Genomic DNA, 21144 nt, shown 5'->3' with positions numbered 1-21144 from the left:
TTGCTAGCAACAAAACAATTAGATATAGAATCTGCAGGTTTTTTTATGGTGGCTGCTTGTTCAGGGCTAAGTTGTCGGTATGTATTTCATTTTCAGTTGAAAGAACTGAAAACATGGACAGTATATTAAGAATGGGGCGCAGTGCATCTCCAGAGACGTCTGAAGAAACGTGCTGCTTTCTCCACGTGTAGTAACACTTTTCTCTCTGGATAGTTTTGTCTAGGTTCTGTTTTGTGTGCCTAAAAGCCCTAAACTCTTCTGTGGTTAGAAAAGTTAGACAAAAAAGTGACACCTTTCTATTAACTGAATAAATTGTCTGTGTAGATGACATGCATATGTTTTTCTGTTTTTCACTTCTGTTGGTAAAACATAACTCTAGGGCAGGAGAGAAAGTTTACCATAAAGAGATTTTACCAAAATTTCAGTGACAATTTATCAGTAACAATGTACATATCGATGTGAGTCTCAAATTTTATGACTAATTTATTAGCAGGAAGAAAGTAAATGTGTAAAATAATGCTGCCATGTCATTTCATCAAAACCAAAGTGCTCTCTGGGAAATGTCAACTTGGGCAAAATGTGAACATTTTTACATCAGAAAAGAAACAGTTCATTCACATAGAGTAAATGCAACACTTTTTCATTTTGACAGAACTCTTCACCTCGTTTGGGGTTTTTTTTCCAACTCATTATTTTATATTATAACATCTTGTATCAGGTTCATTTAATACAAGGCTATATGAAAAGTTCAGCTTGGAATAGAATTTTACCATAAAGAGCCCAAACTTTTTCCACAATAAAAATACCCTAAAAACAATGAATGCTCTTTTGCTTTGGTTCTCATTCAGAAAAAAAGAGATATCAAACTTTGCTATGGAACAGAACTTCAGTGTTTCAAGCCGCTGAAAGTGCCCAGCATCCTGACCTGGATGTTACTGGGAGGGAATTTCATTATACTACTTTATACTGATGTTTTGCAAAGCATCTCCACCCTTTAAACTCCTACTGGAGATCTGCTTCTCAGCTCATTAAATGCAGCAGTGTGAGCCTGAAGCCCAGCAACCTGCTACCATTTGGGCTTCTCAGAGATCCAGTCTCAGGAATGAGGCAGAAGTGTACTGAATCTGCAGGAGGATTGTCCAGCTTCCCACCAGCTGCATAGGGCACACAGGGTCACAGAGGACAGAGCTTGGGGGACACACAGGAGAACCAGGGCCAGAGCTCCTAGTGCTTAATTTGGAAGGTCACTTCCCTGACTAGAGATGCCCAGGGCTCTTCTAGGTCATTCAGTCCCCACAAGCATCAGCTGCTCCACCTTCTTCAGAGCTACGGGTGCCAAAGGCTTGCCAAATTTTGTTGTTGGGAAGCTGGAGGAGAGCAAGAGATAGTAGTGTCCTCAGTTAGCTACAGGCAGGACACAGGTGGCTTCTCACCTTTCATCTTAACCTTCACAGTGGCCTACTGTCCATCAATTGGCCAACTCTCCTCAAACTCCCCTGTACCTCTCCAGAATGACAATACACAGAGTTTAGTCTTCTTTCACCCTCGGAGATGTCTCGCTCCACCCTGCTCCTGGCACTGCGACCACTGCTGCTGCTCTTCTCCAAGTGCTCACACTTACTAGTCCTTCAAGCCTAGGTCCTGTGATCTGGGGACGCCTGAATTCTGGCTGACCAGAGGGAGGACTCCATGCACAGCCACCAAAATCTTCTTAGCTGTTTCCCTCTAGACACTGTCATCCTGTGGCCCCTTTCAGGTCCTGCTCTCCCTTTCTTCCTCGACCCAATTTCTTTACAACATGCAACATTCACCATCGCCTCCCACCGCCACAGATGTGGGCAGAAGGTGCATCGCTTGCATGGAATAGCAACTTACTGCAAGAAACTGCTCCCTGAAAATCAAGGGAACAATCTGCAGCCCTCAGGGAATTTCACCTCCTTGCAGCACAATATGGAAAGAGTCCAGCAGTAAATCCTCAGCAGAAGATCCTCTCAATCCCAGCCTCTAAAACTGGCAGATGCTGAACAGACTTTTTGTACCTTAACAGAAGAGTGCATCACCCCAAAGGCGCTGCCAAACCAAGCAGCACTGTGGACACCAAACAAAACCAGCTTTAATGAGACCTTTGTTCCTGGATAAACTATGGGACGCCTTGTTGTTTGCTTGAAACTATGTGTTCTGGTAGGAAGATTCATGGAGCTCTTCTGGTCCTTGAATTTCTCTGAAGATACTATTGTTTTTTAGCTCTTGAAACAAAATGCTTATCATGGAAAGAACTGCTGACACTGAGGTGTCCCAGTAGTAGGGAACTGAAAATAAAATGCAGCCATGTGATGTGAGGAAGAGGAGCAATCGCCAGTTTGTGTATTTTTACTGCTGCCAGAAGAGGAATTCAAGAGTCCCCCCACAACCTCCCTGTGCTGCAGATGGGAAACTCAGATAGTCTGTGCCCCAGGAAGCCTTGCTGCTGAAGGGACAGAGAGGATGTAACCATAAAAGCTAGGTAAACATGAGGGGAGCATGTGAAACAACAAAAAGGATGTGGCTGAGCAGACATCTACGTGCTCCACTATTCATATCATCAGCAAGAGAAGACGAGGCCTATTAACCAGTGGGGGGGGAAAAATGTAATCAATGGAAAATTTTGCTCTACACTATTCATATGGAAAGTAGAAGGAAAACATTTCTCCTCTTCAACCAAATATTCTGGTGATGAAAGAAAACATTAGATAGGAATATCGTCTTGTTTCCCTGGAACCCAACTTCTATCACTATGATATTTATACTATGTATTACTCAAAAAGCATATTCTTCCTTACCAAAATTAACCCTCATCTATCCACAAATAATATGGTCTGACCAGTACTGAAACGGAGATGATGCTTTCTTTTTATTTGGTCTGCTCTTCCCTAGAGACAGTAGGGCGTCCTCTGGAATTCAAGAAGCTGAGCTCTAGTTTTGTTCCAACAACTGAAGAAAAGTTTTGGAAAATTAATAGCAGAAATAACTTTTACATCATAACTGCTGGCAAAAAAAAAAAAGGCACTGGTGACAAATTCAGAGTATTTTTTCTGATATTGAATCAAACAAGAGTCTGATAAGTGGGAAAGTAGAGAAGGAAACTGAAAAAGAAGCTCATGTTTTAAATAGCCGAAAGATGCACTCTTTGCCTCTTGAGGAAGAGTGATGGCTTTGAACAAGCATTAAAAAAGTACCAGACAGCCAAGCCTATGTCCAATGGATATGGTTGGCCCTGATCCGTGCTTGGTTGCCAAGGAACCCCTATCAAACTTGACACTGAAGATGAATAAGAAGAGTCTTCTTCACCTTTTGTTTAACCCTGCTTAAATGAAGAATAACTCTACTCTGTAAGCAAACACACGTGTCTAAGTGCACATCATTACAGCCTTTCATATTGAACTTGGTTTTTAACAGCATGAGGCTGCACGGGCACGTACTGCCTGAGGATATAATGGCCGAGAAGAGAAAGTGCTGTTTTGGGATCACACGGCCCTTCCGCCGTCACTGCCGCGCGTCCGTGCCGGATGGGGTGAGCGCAGATCTGGGCTAATGCAATCACACAGGCACGGGCAGAGCCTGGGCAGGGGGGGCTGCCTGCTTCCCTGGGGAAACCGCTAGCCGGGGGATAGCCGGCTTCTAGGAGAGGGCTGACTTTTCCCCTGCTCAGTTCCTGTGCCACCCGAGCCACCCGTCGCCCTGCCGCTGGGGCTGGCGAAAGTTCAGCCCGTCAGCCAAAAGCAGAGTTGAGAAACAAGCTGTTCTGCATCGCCTGCTCACGCACCACACGCGGTGAGGAGAAGGTAACAGGGCCAGCACTTCCTGTGATCAGAGATATGCTTCAGCATCCCTCCAGATGAACATAAACTGCTTTTTCCTCCATGATTTTACAGACCGGTGGGCAAGCCCCAGATGAGCCCTTCCATGACAAATACAAGCCTCTTGCCCTAGGGGCATTCAAATTAATTGAATTAAAAATATAGTAACCCAGCATCCAGTTGGGATGACTGATCTCAGATAGTCAGAATGAGCCTGAGAAATACAAAATAGTCCAAAAAGTCATTGCCAGTCCCAGACCTGTCTCCCCAAAATCCCATGAAAACACATGAGATACTTCATTTGGAGTGAGGTGACACATCACAGGGCTGGGATACCGAGTCTGTTTCACAGCATGCTGCCTGTAAGACAACTGTAATTCTTGCTGGACCTGCAACATGTTGGCTCTGGCCAATAATAAAGATGTTTGATAGCCCCATCCTGCAGGAGAGATGCCACTCAATGGGATACAGAGCATCTCTGAAAGTCCTACAAGCTACACATGAAAGATAACACTCTCTACCCCAGTTACACCTACAAATTAGTTTCCTTTGACACCATTGCAATAGCAGCCTATTTGCAATGTTCTGTCAATAATCTTCACTCCTTCAGACCACTTATTACTGCTTCAAACAAAATTTCAGCAGCGTGGCAACAAGAAAAAATGCTCAACTAACCCCTTTTTTTTAAGAGCCTTGGGTAGTGGAAAAAAAGCTCATTCTCTCCAAACTGTTAATGAAGAGTTAGACTTAAGGAACATATTCAGCCAGCCTGATTGCTATTTAATTCCAAGTCTATGGAGTTACTTGGAAACATCAGGCAGTGATTAATCAAAACTCAGATTGAGTGAGACCAAGTCTAAGAAATCATGGCCTAAAAATAAGGACAGATCAGTTGAGCCTAAATCTTTTATCCATTGTAGCTTTCTTGTGTGGCTGTGGGTAACTCATCTGGTTGGTGTGTGTCTCAGTTCCAGGCAGAGAAAAGTACTTGCTTCTTTTTAATGACTGATGGAGAGGATTAAAGACTGCGAAGCAGTCAAATATTACAGCTGATAAGTGTTTGTATAAAAAAATAAGATGTGACCTTACCTTTTCCCACGTGACGTTTCCAGAGGTAGTATTTCTGAGCAGCATCTTATATTCTGTGGCATACTGCAGGTAAGAAAAAACAAACAAACAAAAACCCCACTGTGGCGACAACCCACCATGTTTGCCGATCAGATCATCAAGATGATCATATCACCCAGCATTTCACAAGGAAATTACTGTTAGGAAGACTTTTTCTGGAGAACATACTGTGGAGGCTAACGAGCCTATCCTGCACAGGAAAAAGGAGTGACAGCATATGCAGCTCCTTCCCCATGTGGCAACAGAGAAGTGCTCTGTGACCCCTGGGCTCCCAGGTTTGGGCAGCAGCTGAGGAATTTCCCTTTCCTCCACCCTGATGTTGCTCACACACCACACTGTCACACGGGCCCCTGCAGAGGCAAGTGGCACCTTGTGCCATTTCACCGTTAGAAATGGTGGAGTAGGCAGTAAAGCTGTCAGTAAAACATCTAAAATCTAGGGCAATCGTTTGCTTTGATAAATAAGCTAGACAGCTCTCAAAAGCAGAGCACTTCTTTGGGCTTGTTTTCTTTAGGTATGAAATAGGGGAAAGAAAAGCCAATTACCTGTGACAAGAGCAGCACAGAGGAAAGGAGGCCTTCTTTATTTCATTCCTGAACATACAGAACTCTGCCACTTGAGGTATCACAGAATATCCTTTTCTTAATGACAGTTTTGTACTGATCCTATTTTTATTTATGGCATGACTTGTACTGTATTATATATACACTCAAAATGGAACTTGATTTTAAGAGTTTGACCTTGGTTTTAATACAAAAGCAAACCCACAGAATACCATGAAGGTAAAAGCTATTATTCTGCTCCTGTATCATAAAGAATCACTCTGCCCCGTAACAATACTCTCAACAGTGTCTACCCTGACATATAGGATTAGCAGTAAGAACTAAATCAAAATTTTCTTGGAGCCCCACAGCTCCTGTCCATCAGTTTAAGCCACACTATGTTCTGGTGCCAGTTATCATCCTATCACACTTAGTCCTCTGTCAGAAGAGAAGCCAGGCTGAGCAATTAATCCAGCAAGGGATACAATGGAAAATACTGCATAAAAGCATCAGGCAACAGGTAATACTTACACACATGGGAGACTAAAAGTCTTTGGCCTTGTCTGTTCTGAGCCCAGCTCCAAACTATGTACCCAAGGGTTTCCTAGCTAGCTCCTGCAAAGTGGTAAGCAGCCTGGCACAAAGCAGAGTTGCCACTGCTGCCCAACATGGCACCCAAAGTATAAAAGTTTAAAGAACATTTTTGGTGGAGGTACAAAACATAGGCTACAAGCATGCTTTTGTTTGAGGAGTATTTTTCAAAATCAAACCATTTGCCATGGTAGTTATATGTTTGATTACGTCAGGTGCTTTTAAAAATCCCACCTACTAAAAGTAAATTAACTTTTGGAATTTACTTCACAATCTTTCTAGTCCTTTTCCAAAAAGGAGCAGTCACTTTGTCTGTCTGTACACTGTAGCTCATGTCCAAAGTCCACCCATGTCTTACCGTCCGGAAAGCTGCAGCAACAAGATTTGCAGGAAACAGGTTTCTGTAAAATACAAACAAGAAAATTAAATATTTCTTGTAGAACTTCTAAAACAAACGCACCAAAGTGTTCTGCTCTCAGAAACTGAATTCCATTTGCAAAGGCAAGCATACTGCCATTAGTGAGGTACACACTACAGAAGATAGTCTGGCAACACAGAGCAGATGTCCTGCTACAACTCCAGAAGTGTGAGTGGCATTTTTTTTCCTCACATGAAAAAGGTCCCTGCTTGTCTGCCACACCTAACTCTTTGGGTAGGGACACCAGAGGCAATCAGACAGGATGCTAGTCATACCCACCCATCAGTCAGTGGCTACAGAAACCGGCTTAGCCCCACCATCTGCAGCAACAGTTTATGGTCTCCAGGGTCAGGCAGATTTTTAACATTACTCATGCGATTACACTTTGCTCACAGCATCAACATGAAGGACAATCCAATCAGCAAAATCCACTTAAGAGAACGGCTTAACCCTTCAACACAACAAGGTCAGCTTCCCTGAACACCGAGGTAAAGCAGAACAATGTCACAGGCCAGGGTTGTCTGCAAGGGCTTAAGCAGTTAAACAGCACAGATGAAAGTAGGGGCAGCTCATATGGAAAGCTGCAACATCTGAATTCGGTAGTGCCCTCCTACAGAAACGCAAATCCAACATCACGTTTGTGCAAAGAGGATAGCATGCAGTGACATACACTTCTAAGGGGCATCCAGTGTATATATGCATCTATGAAGCAACAAGAAAAATGGTTAGCTGGACCACATAAGGAAAAAGTTGCTTCTTGTTATATTTTGTAGTTGGTTTTAATGCTATGCTTCCTTCTTCCCCTTATGGTGGGCAAAGAGCATGCGTTCCCCTAGCCAAACAGCAGCTTTTTTTTGCTGTGTCAGAAAGCAAAATAGGAATAACAGTTGATCTCTGGGGTCACAACACGACCCTAGCCGGCGAGGGCAGGAAGGCTAGAGATACAACCTGAAAACACTGCCAGCCAAACTCATCCAGGAGGCATGGCAATTCTTATGGTAAGGAAATGTGATAAATAATAGAAGAATTTTGCTTTCGCTAAAAGTAATTAAACAATTACTTTTATTGAATTGGGCTGAAGCTATTATTAGTACAATGATACAAATTTTAAGAAAAGTAAAATAATTTACTAGTGGGAAAAGAGAAGGGAGGGGGATTGATCAGAGGAAACAGCAACCCAACAGCCCCCCCTTTTTCCTTGGGAATGCTCACCAGATGATCCATATCAAAGGATGGTAACTCCTTTGCAATGGAATGAGAAAGAACATGATGGGCCCTCTCTGTTACCTCTTGTTCTTGAGATAAGAGAGGAACTGAAAACACTGAGCCATAAAGACAAAGGAGCTACAAATTAGCCCAGACTTGAAGGACAAGGTGTACGTGACCACAAGACTGAGTTTGCGCAGAAATAAGGGTCAACGAGCGAACACAGTGAAGAAGACTACGAGCCTTCATCTGCAGACCCCTGCCCACGGCCACCAGGGAGCACTGCGCAAGCGCGGCGGGAGGAATTTGGGTTGGGGGGATATGTTAATGATTTCTCGGAACTAATTGAAATATTCCCTCCCTATCCTTAGAAGTAGTGATGCGTATGTATTAGAGTAGATGAATATTGTAACCATTTATACAATAAAAGGGAGCCCCTTTGGCTCCAGGGCACGCCATTGCACCCAGCGCTGTATTCTTTGCTCCACTGACTTTGTCCCCAATAAAACTTTTTTTTATATATACGTGGGCTTGTTTCTCACAGAAACAAAAGAGCCAGTTCACTGTGGCAAAAAACATTTGGGTGACTGCTCCCCATCCTTAGCTCCTTGCACTGCTCCAGGGAAGCTGCAGCTACCTCCAGGCTGTGCCCTGCTAAATTCCCCCCTGTTTTTTCTGTAGTTACCCTGGCAAACATGATTTTTAAACCAGGCTTTCAGTTGTGATCATTCCACAAATGACATGGAAAGTGCAAATCTGAACCACGGCAAGGAATGGAGCAGCAGAGTGAAATCTTTGAAAGCAAGAGGGAGATTAAGATACGGCACAGAGAAGGACTTCAGTCTTTTCCATTGCATAGCTCTGTTATCCTGCCACACAGGGAGGGTTTTCCCACAGCCTTGAGAGCAATGTAAAGTACATGGACCTTCACCAAACAAGTGGCTCCTGTGAACTTCCTCAGCCTCTCTCTCTGTTGCATTACATGTGTACTGTGTACTAGGAGGCAGTTGCGAGAGCCAAATTGCTGTAAGAATAATTTGGCTTCTGAGGTCTACATTCCACTAAGCATGAAAGAAACAGCAACTTTTTCTCCTTAAAATTTGACAATACAGCTGTCTGTCTGAAAGCAGGAGAGCAAGCTCAAACTCTGCAAAGATGCTTAAGAATTGGTCAAGTAAGATCAATGGAAAGACAGCAATTTCTTGCACAGCTGGAACTCTCTGGTGGATAAAAACCTCATGTAAAGTAAAAGCAAACTTACTTTTATCAGGAGTAAAACATCACATATACAAAGGGGCCCAGCTTAGTGCACTGCTTTAACCAAAACAAGAGAACATATTGTTGGGAAAATAAGGATATTTCTTTTCAACTTTTCATAGCAGGATGATTACTTTTTTTAAAAAAAAAACTGCCTGGATTTTGAAGAAGCAAAGAGATGAAAGACTGAAAACCAACCAGAAATCAAATTACTTTTTTTCTTTTTTTTTAATCAGCTTTTCCATCCTGATGAAACAAAGCCAAAGGAAGCAATCCTAAAGCCTAAACAATATGGTTCTCCCATGTTTAAATGTGGCTGAGAAGCCAAACCCTCCATAATTTACGCAGTATGTCAGGCATGGGCTGCAGTAATTAAACACGAACTGAACACCAAGCATGTACTTAAAAGCACATACTTAAGTGATGCCAGCAGCCCTGCTACAGCAAGGAAAGGGGCAGGTTCTTGCTTCAAATGTGGACAGAACAAAAGCTATTTAAATACAAGCATATAGCAGTCATTCTTCTTTATCCCTGGAGCACCAGTCACAGGAGTTAACCTGGAGGACAGTGAAGAGCATTTTTGACAGTCCACCAAGTAAAAAAGTCAGCCTGCAGTTCAGCAGCTCAGAAGGAGCTCTGTGTTTCATTGAATCCAACTTCTAAGTACACCCGACTGCAAGGTCACAACAACGCGTAAAATAATGTTTTGCTCCTCTTTGTTTCAAATCATGAAGTTTAAGCACAAAATGTGTCAGGTTATAAAAAGCAACGAACAAATAAATGGCTTATCTTAGAGGCACAAGCTCTGCACAGACTACACTCATTGTTCACCTATGATTGGACAGTGTGCAAGTTTAATTAAGCTTTAATTGTGGGTAGGACAGACTGCAGATTTTTACCTTAAAATGGATTTGTTCAAGAATACCACAGCAGTACCAAGAAAAAAAAAAAAAGGGGGTCAGGATGCTGTGTGCTCCAGGGAGAGCTGAAAGCTGGCTGGTGACCTGCCTGGGCTCATCACATGCTTGAGCCTTCTGCCTTTGCTCACCGTGCACGGCGAGGCAAAGTTCACCCACCACAGAAACCCAGGCCCTGCTCTGTCCCCGAGAGTCAGCATTCACCACATCCCCAAGGCCAAGCAGAGTCGTCACATGGGGAAGCGCAAACATCCCTCCTGTCCGGGTGAACCAGCAAAGAGGGAAGCTGATGCGCTGGGTAATTGGGCATGCAAATTAAACATGGGTGTCTGCCAGTTGGTTTTTCTGCGCAGACCAAATGTTGAGTCGTTTTTTTCTGCTTTGAAAGCTCGTACCAGATGTGAATGCGGAGTTTAAGGAAATCACCATGGTTCTATCACTGGACTGCTGGCTGTTGCTGCTGTTTCTAATGGCCCCATCCCTGCTGTTTCCATGCCCTGTGCTAGAGAACACTGTCACCTTTTTGAAGCGGATATGGGCTATCACAAGAGCACACCACTGAGGAAACCCTGAGTCTCGGTGATAAGGAGCCCAGCGCAGGGGTCGGGGATCAGGCAGCCTTGGCCCTGTGATGCAGAGACAAAACTCGCTGTGTAGGGCAAGAATGAGACGAGCCAGCAACGCGTGGCATTACGGCAGGGGGACAGACGTGCTGCATGCACCCCAGGTGCCCACTGCTGCAGGGACCCGGCTCCGCAGAGCGAGATGGATTACCCACGCACGGACCCAACCGCCTCTGCGGTGTAAAGGGGAAGCAGGTGGTACAGAGGGACTTTACTCCCCTCGCCAAGCACCGCACAGGAAAGTCTCTGCCTGCCTGCTGCAAATCATGCAGAGGGCCCGCTCCCCAAAATATCAGAAATCCATCGTGCCCCGAGGCTGGTGCAGCAGCTGGGCTACGCCAGGAAACCTCCACAACACATGGGGTGAGAAAGCATCTGTTTTGGATCCTCTTAAAATAGGCACCAGAAAGCAGCAGCACGACTTTCAGGGTCTGAATACTTCCTGTTTGAATACTGTACTCGTCACACCATCTCCCCATGAACAGCTGGGTAAATGCAGCTTTTCCCTTTTCTCCAGGGAAAAGCTGCTCCCTCCAAGCAAGAAGGGACCATTACTCCCCTAACCAAATTTAGCAAGGTCTCACTTTTGCTGTACTGGAAATCTTAGTTCAGCTGCAGAATCCACTACGGGGAATCCTAGATGACTAAGGAAACCTGAAGCTGTAAAGGGAGCAAAAGGGGGCTGTAGTTCCAATCCTTCTCAATTTAGATATTACGGGCAAATTCCTCCCTTACCATGTACCTTTCCACCAGCAGCGTAAGGATGGCACAGGAATTCCTTCATTGCATGTGTAAGGGATTATTATTAATAACTGTTTCAAAACAATTATTTTGCTAGAGCTTTGCAAACAACTTTGCTCTGGCAGCAAAAGCATGAAGGGAAATCCAGGCAAGCAGAATGAAACCCTAAAATACTACGCATTCCTCTTGCATTGCTTCCTACTAAAAGGTTCCACTTCTGAGGCCAAAAACTTTGCTGTTGGAAAACATATTTTTGTCAGGAAGCCTGGCAAAAATATCATGTGTTGCAATAGCTCCAGCTTTTTTTCAATGAATTGTTCTCAGTGATAAGAGTCCACTGACAGCAACCTTAGTGCTGTCTGTGGCAACTGGCAGAGCCCAGTTTGGATTGCTTCAGCACCTTTATTTTTCTTTCTGTCCCAAGATTTTAATTCAATATCACACAATAATTTTTCTCATCTTCTTTTTGATATGTATGTAGATGCACAATACATGCCCCGGGCATAAACATATTTATGAGTGCGTGCATTTGCTTTAACACACAGAAACTTGAAAATTAGTTTACTTACAGCAGATATTTGGTACATTTTTGTCTTAATGGTCCAGTCTGCATCTTTGTTGCTTGGAAAATAAAACATAACTGGGGGGAGTCAATAGTAAAAGGTAATGAATATAAAGAACAAAAGAAATGAGCAGAAATGTTCAGAGGCTTCCTAAAAACACCCCACCAGACAGTGCAGACACATGAATGAAAACATGGAGTTCTTCCTACAAAAATCAGTCAGCAATCCCTATACTTCAAGAGAGGATCCAGGCTCAGAAGACAACTCAAAGGTAGACAGTAATATTTACTACTTCCCTTTTTTCCGAGAGTACCCCAGAGTTAAGAGCTAGCCATCCAGCTATGTGGTTAGCCTATCCTGGGGACCTGCTGTTGGTGGAACTGCAGCTGTTCTCTGGCCACTTCTTACTCCGTTATCGCTACAAAGGTGGCATCCCCCCCTCCTCTCCTAACAGTCAAATTCTGCTCTTACCACATCGGGATTTCGGAGACAGCCTTCACAGTTGCTGCTTTCAGGTGACTCACCAGAAAGACCAAGGCTATAAGAAATAAGTGCTACTGGAGTGACTGGTGCCCGAGCACTGGATGTGTGCTCTGGACTCCATGGCCCACCCTGGCCATCTGCTCTGCAGCCCAGCCAGCAAAACGTGACCGATGCTTCTCCTTGCGCTCGAGCCCATGCCTGCCTTCCCTCCGGCTCCGAAGGCTCGGAGCCAACGCACGGGCTTGCTGATGGCACCATGGGTGCTCCCTTTGGCAGCACAGCTGGTAACCTCTGGCAGAGAGACAGAAAGGGCAGTGAAGAGCAATAAAATTTAAAATGCTGTTGCAGACTTGCCTGGCGGCCTGACCTCACGGCTCAGGGCAGACATGCGGACCTCCATGTACCCTTCCTCAAAAAAGAAGATGATGCTACTACCTTTTTCCCTCCCCAGGCTGTTACAGCTAGAGCTAGATTAAAACCAGAATTACCTTTCCAAAGCCAATTCCACGGTTTCAAAATATGTTTTCTTCCCCAAATTGGGCAAAGAAGGCATGTTCCAGACCTTTTTTTCCACTAAAAAAAAATATCGTAAACTATTTTGTTAAAATGTTCCTTTCTGATGAGTGAGATTTTCTACTTAAGTCTTTGTATAAAATTACAGCAAAACATTGAACTCACTGAAAAGAAATGCCAGGATCACCTGCTGTTGGAAATTTTGACAGGATCAATAGATTCCTGTGAAACTGTTTAATTGTGTTAAATCAGCAAATATAAATCAGAGCTAAAACAAATCTCTGACCTTATCAAAACATACAGTCTTGACAATTGCCCGCCAAAAGTGTTAACAAATCAATAGATTCTTGCAAAATGCTTGATCCTGCTGTTTCAACCACTTCCCAACAAGCAATAGGCAGCCTGAGTTAGCTGGTGGCTGGAGTCACCTCCTTGTCATCACCTCTCTCCTCCTCACCTGTTTTTCACTGGTTAGATGTCCAGCGTGATCAGAGCCAAGCTGGCTCTCCGCAACGTCACCTACCAGCTGGGTGCTGAGCCTCAGAGCCCCCAGATCCCAGAGCTAGCCTCTTCTTCCACCTGCTAGCCACTTCACAGCCAAGATGACAAGCACTCTTTGTTATCCGTTGCTTTGCCTTCTCTACCAAATGAACAAGTAGGAGATGAAGCCAGAAATTCTAAAATTTGCCTTCACCCTCCTCATCGTCTGCTGACACTCGGCGCTCACCTCTTTGGTACAACCAAGTTGCTCTCCATGCCAGATGCTCTGGAGATGTTCACAAGGTCCACCTTCAGCTAAAATCATGCAGATTAAGAGTGTTCCTGGCTTAATCTAAGAGCCTGAACTGGGTGCTCTGGATAAGCCTGTCTTTCTTCACTGACATGGGGCAGAGTTAAGAAAATCCAAGGTCCCTGCTGGGTTCAGAGCACACTCCGCTTTTTGGTTTATTTGGGCTTTTTTAAGCCATCAGCCTTGTGGAAGCACCTCTAAACTCTTGCTGAACCCTCCCACAACCACTGAGCAGCAGCCTCTCCCTGCCTTTGGCCATGCTCACCTTCTAGGGAGCTCCAAAGATCTGAGATGAGATGGCCAAAGGCAGGGAGAGGACACAAAGGCACCTTCAGGACAGCTCTGGTGTCCCCACATGGTGTCCTGGGGCAGAAGACAGCATGTCCAAGCACTGGCCAGGCATGCTTGAGGCTTGCCTCCTGCACTTGCCAAAAGAGAAACCAGGAGGGTGCACCAGCACCTCCAGCCAGAGGAAGGCAAATTAAACCTGGAGGTTATGGTCAAGGAACAAAACAAAACAGAGACAGCCTTTCAGTTCACCGGTGACTCATCGTTCATTTGCTCCCAAAACCCAAGATAAATCTCTTTTCCAGAGGTTGTGTCTGCATGCATAGGTGCATGTTTGTGTGGAAGCTTTAGACTTGGAAACGGAAAACCATGATCAAAAATTAAGCTGGCCTCCAGATATTGCTGCGACAATGGAAAGCAACATCTTTGGTCATTAACTAATACACTTCCCAAAAGCAGAAGGGATCTGTATCCTGGGACAGGACACCCTGCGTCATCTCTGAAGAAGACATGGTAAATACTGACTCACAGCTGTGATTTTCTCTTCACTGTTTCTTCCTTAGGCCATGTTTTATATCTGCTTTCAGTGCTCTAGGGGGACTCAGTTTACCCATTTGCACCTCATTTTTACCTTTGATCTGAAACTGAGCAGTGAAGCCTTGAGGGACACGGTCTTGTGACACAATTGAAAACAAAGTTTTCTTGCATCTAATAGAAAGTTTCACGACCAAAGGAGAGGAAAGGAAAAGCAAAAAGCAGGATACTGCAAGACCCACCCACACTGAAGGCAACCACCGCAGCCCTTCACACCCTATAGACTAAAGGCCTTGTTAACTGAAGATGAGGTTACTCTGGTACTTTCCACCACGGCAGGGACCAAGACTGATGCTCAAACCAGAACACACACATTTTCAAGACCAGCTGAAAAAAAAAAAAAAAATTAAAAGGTAGACAGAGAGAGATATTATTTCCAGAAAAATCACGTAGCTCACTCCCATCCCTGGGTCTGTCGGAGGTTGGTGCCAAGACCAGGAGTTTTCATGATGGCCATATATATCTTTTCTGCACTGGATTTCGATGTGGCTGCTGCGACAACTGGACTGCCCAACAATGCAGCTGCAACAGCCCTTCCAAGAAAAAGCTGAATTCACAGCCCACTATACACGCACTGGGGGAAAGCCCCTGGCCCCTCACTTCCCACAAGGCAATCCCTCTGCCACCCACAGGTTTACCAAGTCTCATCATTATGAGCGTTACTCTGGAGCTAAGGACTCAATCCCACCACCTTTATAACTCTCTTGAAGATGAACCCTCCGCCTGCGTTTACAGACCAGAGAAAGAAACAGCTTTCTGCTCCCAGCTTCACAGATGTTACCCACAGCCTGAAGTTCACTGCAGCATCCCTGCCCTGTTTCCCAGCTACGTCCTACTCCGTGCTGTGTGGCGACACAGGAATGAAACACCAGCTACAGCAGCCACGCCAGGACGCACCCAGGGGCAGCCACCACGACAGTTCTTCCCAATTCTCCCACTCGTGCTGAATTTTTTTTGTAATTTTCCTTCACCTGTCTACTCCCATTCAACTCCGTATCACCTTCACAGCCAGGCCACTTACACCCACTGTCTTGTTATTACTTCTTAATGTGCTCTGTCAGAAATTGCTGGTTCTTGAGAGAGGTCCTTAACTGTTGGTCCTTAAGAGGTGAGCTGAGGACACACAAAGTATGTGATTGCCAATGGACAAACCAGACTTACTTTCCGTCCAAAGGGAACATAATTTTCTCTGGGGGAGAAAACAACATTAACATGTATTTGTAAATACAGTTTCGGGTTGCTTTTTTTTTTTTTTTTAGAAACTCTTTTTATCTTTACTGCCACATCCATTTACTCAGACACAGGAAAAAGTCCCTCAGCTGAAAAACTGAACTCATAAAAGCAAAGCAAACGATCTAAATAAAAATCCCCCGCTCAGCTTTGTAATTACCAAGATATTCACTAAGCACAACTCTCCAGTCACTTCACTGGTACACAAGGCACCTCCCTTACTCTTCTGTTTGCATCTTGGTAACATCTACCACCTCCAAAGCCATTCATCTTCCAATGTTTCAGCAAACCTCCACGCTCCCTACTGATGTGCTATCACTTACATCGCTCCCTCAGCTACGCTCACCAGGAGAAACCTAGCTGGCGGTCCCCAGATTCCCTTTACTCCACTGCTTTTCTCGTGCACCTGTAATACATTCTTCTATGACTGCCCAACATTACTCAGGTGTGAAAAAGCAGCACAGCCAGAGCCAGGATAACCAAACACATCAGTTGTTCACATCTGGGGTTCCGCACCAAGATTCATCAAAGCATAAGAGACTGCTGTTGGAAGTCTGATACTCAAAAAGCTGGCTGGATGTTAGCCCCATTTGTGTAAGTGTTCCTCTCTTATTTAAAGAGCTGGACAGATCTCAAAAAGACATGGGCTCTGAGAAAAAAAAAAAAAAAAAGTCAAAGTCCACAACTTTGCAAGGAGGAATAAGTATAAAACAAAAAGCCTATGATCTGGTTATAAGTGGAAGCCTTGCTTCCAGGTAGTTTTGGGGAATGTGAGTCTTGTTTTTGCACAGCACAGAGGTGAGATGTGAAGCTCACGAACATACAGGGCGTCTTCATGCCAGACTATGTTTAGGGTATGTCCTCGATGGAAATACGGGGCTGTATTTCCATGCCCACACCTGTAAGAGGCAGGTTGACATCTGTGCAAGAATACTAGGTAAAGGGGGGGCAAGAGAGGGGGAAATAAAAGAAATAGGCTGCACGTGAGGGATGAGGAGAGCTGCCCTGTCCTGCCCTGCCTGTGGGAGACAGGCAGGAACAGGCAGCGGGTCAGGGGAAGGTGCCAGGCAAAACCATGCCTGCCCTGCAGCAAGCACCCAGGAGCTGCTCTCCCTCCAGGAGGGACCAAAAACGGGCCCTGGCACTCAGAGCTCTGAGCAAGCCTCGACTTACCCCCAGAGCCGCCCAGGCAAAATTAAAAATAAAGGGGGGAAAGCGCAGAGCACCATGCAGCAGCCCGACATCTGGCAGGGCTTCGGGTACCTGGGCAAAAAGCGGTGCCTCTGGATAAGGAGGAGGAGCATGAGAAGAAAGGGGGGGGGGGGGGGGGGGGGGGGGGGGGGGGGGGGGGGGGGGGGGGGGGGGGGGGGGGGGGGGGGGGGGGGGGGGGGGGGGGGGGAAGAGGGGGATTCCCCGGCTGCAGCGTGCAACATCGCCGGGTCTGTCATCATCCTCCGGCGGCGGCGGGAGGGCGGGAAGGCGGGGGGGGAGGTGGAAGGGGGCGAGCGGGGCGGCCTCACCTGACGAGGTCGAGGAAGGAATCCACCGTCTCCTTGCTGGTGGGCACGGCGCCCGGCAGCCCCAGCCCGGGGGCGTTGAGGGAGGAGGCGCCGGCGCCGGGCCGGACGATGAAGCCGAGGGCGACGGCGAGGCCGGAGGCCAACAGCGTGGTGCCGAGGAAATAGGCGAGGGCGATGCCCCCCAGGCGGCCGAGCGAGCGGCTGTCGAGGCTGGCGGCTCCCGACACCAGGCTGCAGATGACGAGCGGCAGGATCACCATCCGCAGCATCCGCAGCAGCAGCTCCCCCGGGAAGGCCAGGTAGGCCACCTGCGCCGGGCCCAGCTCCGCTCCGCGCACGGCGGCGCCCAGCGCCACGCCGGCCACCACCCCCGACACCGTCAGCACCACCAGCGCGTTGCGCCGCAGGAAACCCCGACAGCCCCGCAGCCGAGCCCCACCGCCCCGCTCCGCCGCCGGGCCCTCCGCATGGCCGTTACGGCCGTCGCCCGCCTTCCCCGCCGCCTCCATGCTGCCCGGCGCGGCGCGGCGCGGCGCGCAGCCCCACACCTCCCGCCACCGCCGCCGGCCTCACACTTGACTGACGGGCAGGCCCCGCCCCCTCCCACCGCCCGCCCGGGAGGGAGGGCGGGAGGGAGGGGTGGGGGCGGTGTCTTTGGCTCCGCCGACGGGGCGGGGACAGCCCCCGAAGCCCCGCCCCGCCGCCGGGGGTTGGTGGGGGTGGGGGTGCTGGCGGCGCGGGTCGCCATAACCGCTGGTGGCTGCCGCACGTCCCGCCTCGCGACCCCCCTTCTCCCCTCACGGAGCCGCCCGCGCCCTACCCACGGCCCCTCGGTGTCCCCGTCGGTGTCACGGAGCTCACGCGTGTCCCCCCCCGTGGACTCTGTGTCCGTCTCGGTGCCCCTGTGGCTCACACATATCCCGCCTCAGCCTTCCCGCGGATCACATTTGTCTCCGCAGTCTCCCCACAACTCTTACAAACTCACTCAGCATCACCACGGCTCACACGCAACCCTTCGGTGTCCCCTTCCGTGTCACGGAGCTCACACGTGACCCCTCAGTGGTCTCTTGCGTCTCTCTCGCTGTCCCCATGGCTCACACACGACCCTCCACGGTGTCCCCCTCAAGTCTTCCCACGCTTCACACACATCCCACAGCATCCCCACGCTTCACACGCCTCCCCTCAGCATCCCCACTCTTCACACGTGTCCATCCCCTCAGCATCCCCACGCTTCACACATGTCCCCTCAGCATCCCCACGCTTCACACGTGTCCATCCCCTCAGCATCCCCACACTTCACACACATCCCCTCAGCATCCCCACACTTCACACACATCCCCATCCCCTCAGCATCCCCACACTTCACACACATCCCCTCAGCATCCCCACACTTCACACACGTCCCCTCAGCATCCCCACACTTCACACACGTCCCTCAGCATCCCCACACTTCACACACTTCCCCTCATCATCCCACACTTCACACACATCCCCATCCCCAGCATCCCCACACTTCACACACTTCCCCTCAGCACCCCCACGCTTCACACACGTCCCCTCAGCATCCCCACACTTCACACACGTCCCCATCCCCTCATCATCCCCACAGTTCACACACGTCCCATCAGCATCCCCACACTTCACACACATCCCCTCAGCATCCCCACACTTCACACACATCCCCATCCCCTCAGCATCCCCACACTTCACACACATCCCCTCAGCATCCCCACACTTCACACACGTCCCCTCAGCATCCCCACGCTTCACACATGTCCCCTCAGCATCCCCACACTTCACAAATCCCCTCAGCATCCCCACACTTCACACACATCCCCATCCCCTCAGCACCCCCACGCTTCACACACGTCCCCTCAGCATCTCCACACTTCACACACGTCCCCATCCCCTCATCATCCCCACAGTTCACACACGTCCCATCAGCATCCCCACACTTCACACACATCCCCTCAGCATCCCCACACTTCACACACATCCCCATCCCCTCAGCATCCCCACACTTCACACACGTCCCCTCAGCATCCCCACGCTTCACACACGTCCCCACAGCATCCCCACAGTTCACACACGTCCCCTCAGCATCCCCACTTCACACACGTCCCCTCAGCATCCCCCACGCTTCACACACGTCCCCACAGCATCCCCACAGTTCACACATGTCCATCCCCTCAGCATCCCCACGGTTCTCCCGCCTCCCCTCAGCATCCCCGCTCCGGTTCATCAGTGGCAGGGTGGCACGGACACGCGGGCTCTGAGCACACTTCTTTGCGGACCCAGGCTGAAAGCCGCATCAGGTGACACCAGCAGGTTGTCCGAGGAGCAGCCACTGTCTCTGACGGTACAAGGGGCTGATAAGGGACAGCCCTGGCTTTCAAATCCGCCGGGCCTTGGAGATACCGCACTGTCGTGTTGGCTCACAGAGCCAGCCGCACAGGCTCCAGCCGGTGTTTGGGTTTCAGAAGGGGCTTCACTTCAGTTTATTCCCTTGACATCAGCAAAGCACAGCCTAGCAGAAAACGTGCTGTGAAAACAACCAGCCACACATTTGCTTTTCGAGTAGGCTGGACTAATTAAAGAGACTGACAGGGCGTGATGGGGCGATAATCCTGACTTAATAACACCGGAAGATCCCTCCAGATCTCCTGGGAATTGTCTCTGTCTAAATAGATAATGACACCACCAACGAACAACTGCGTCTACCACTACCCACTTCAGAGCTCAATGCAGTCTTGACTCGCAGCTTGTTCTTGCACTGAAATTTGACTCAAGATACCAGGCATAATCTTACTGATTTCTTTTTTTTTTTTTCCCTGAAAACTTGCCCTTTGAGGGACACTTGGTTTAATTAATTAATGTTCCACCAAATTAGAATAAGCAGAGAGAGGAAACAGAGATTAAATTAAACAGGAAAGCAAGTATCTGCAAACAGTTTCAAAGATATTAAATTCCACTAACCTCAAAAGGAACAAAAAGTTACAAAAGTCTTTTTAAATTGGTTTTGAAATTTTTTTATTCATATGATTGTGAATAATAAACAATTAACCATCCAAAATAATTGTTTATTTTCCAATCAGAAGCATTGCTAAAATGCATTTTCATTTAATGTTTTGTCAGCATTCCTTGTGAAAACATTATGGTTCATTTTTCCCTTGCATTTTTCCGTGCTGTTCTCTCCCAGCCTCATCCTTTTTTCTTTCCATGAAAAGGGGAAGAGAAAAAGGGAAAAGAAAGGACAACAGAAAATTATAAAATAAATATAAAAATATAGAACTCTTTCTTCTCTGTTTCAGCTGAGAAAATATTCTAAAACCAAACAATGAGCAGAAATGCTGTTCCTATATGCAAACTGAAAAGGAAGGGGAGAAATTCAGGGAAGGGTGAACAAGAAGAACATATTAAATTGGAAAATTCATCCATAGCACCACACGTATGAGACCAGCACATGAGTTAAAATAGAGTCTTTTCTACCATATGAATCAATAGTAGGCTCCTTTTCTCCGGAGAATCTCCCCATGCCCTTGCGGGGTTGACTTTACTCAGAGCAGTGACACAAGAATAGCCAGGTGGCCTGCCGGAACACACATCTCCAAAATCATAGATCCCACTGCACGTTTCTTAATCCGTGCTAGGGCTGGTTGGTGATAGCCAACCCTCTGCGAAGGACACCTTGATGTAGGGATGCTTGTGTCAACAAGCTTCCTGGTGAATGACACCATGAGAATTTGGATTCCCAATTTCCCCTCCCTTATTTTCCCTCTTGATTTTCTTATTTAAACACTGACTCAAACAGCTATCCTTCTTCTCTTGACATATCTTCAGATGACAAGGCTTTTGCCAAGAAGAAGACGATAGAGCATGTGAACCTCCCACCATATGAATGGAC

At 47.3% G+C, this 21144-nt stretch overlaps 1 protein-coding gene across 1 annotated transcript in view; it reads right to left on the bottom strand.

Annotated features, from left to right (window-relative positions):
- SLC1A4 (solute carrier family 1 member 4) overlaps nucleotides 1-17861 on the bottom strand; it is a 38114-nt gene extending 20253 nt beyond the window's left edge. The window contains exons 1-3 of the mRNA XM_042795930.1: nucleotides 17241-17861; nucleotides 6456-6498; nucleotides 4926-4988 (exon numbers count right to left, since the gene is read on the bottom strand). Of these exons, the coding sequence (XP_042651864.1) occupies nucleotides 4926-4988; nucleotides 6456-6498; nucleotides 17241-17749 (615 nt within the window). The 5' untranslated portion in view covers nucleotides 17750-17861. The remainder of the gene's footprint in view (nucleotides 1-4925; nucleotides 4989-6455; nucleotides 6499-17240) is intronic.
- Nucleotides 17862-21144: the final 3283 nt, after the last annotated feature.

This window comes from Tyto alba, unplaced genomic scaffold (genome assembly GCF_018691265.1).
Source record: "Tyto alba isolate M040663 unplaced genomic scaffold, T.alba_DEE_v4.0 Super-Scaffold_22, whole genome shotgun sequence".
NCBI classification, from domain to species: Eukaryota; Metazoa; Chordata; class Aves; order Strigiformes; family Tytonidae; genus Tyto; species Tyto alba.
The sequence above is the reverse complement of the archived record's forward strand: the minus strand, read 5'-3'. Positions and strand labels throughout refer to the sequence as shown.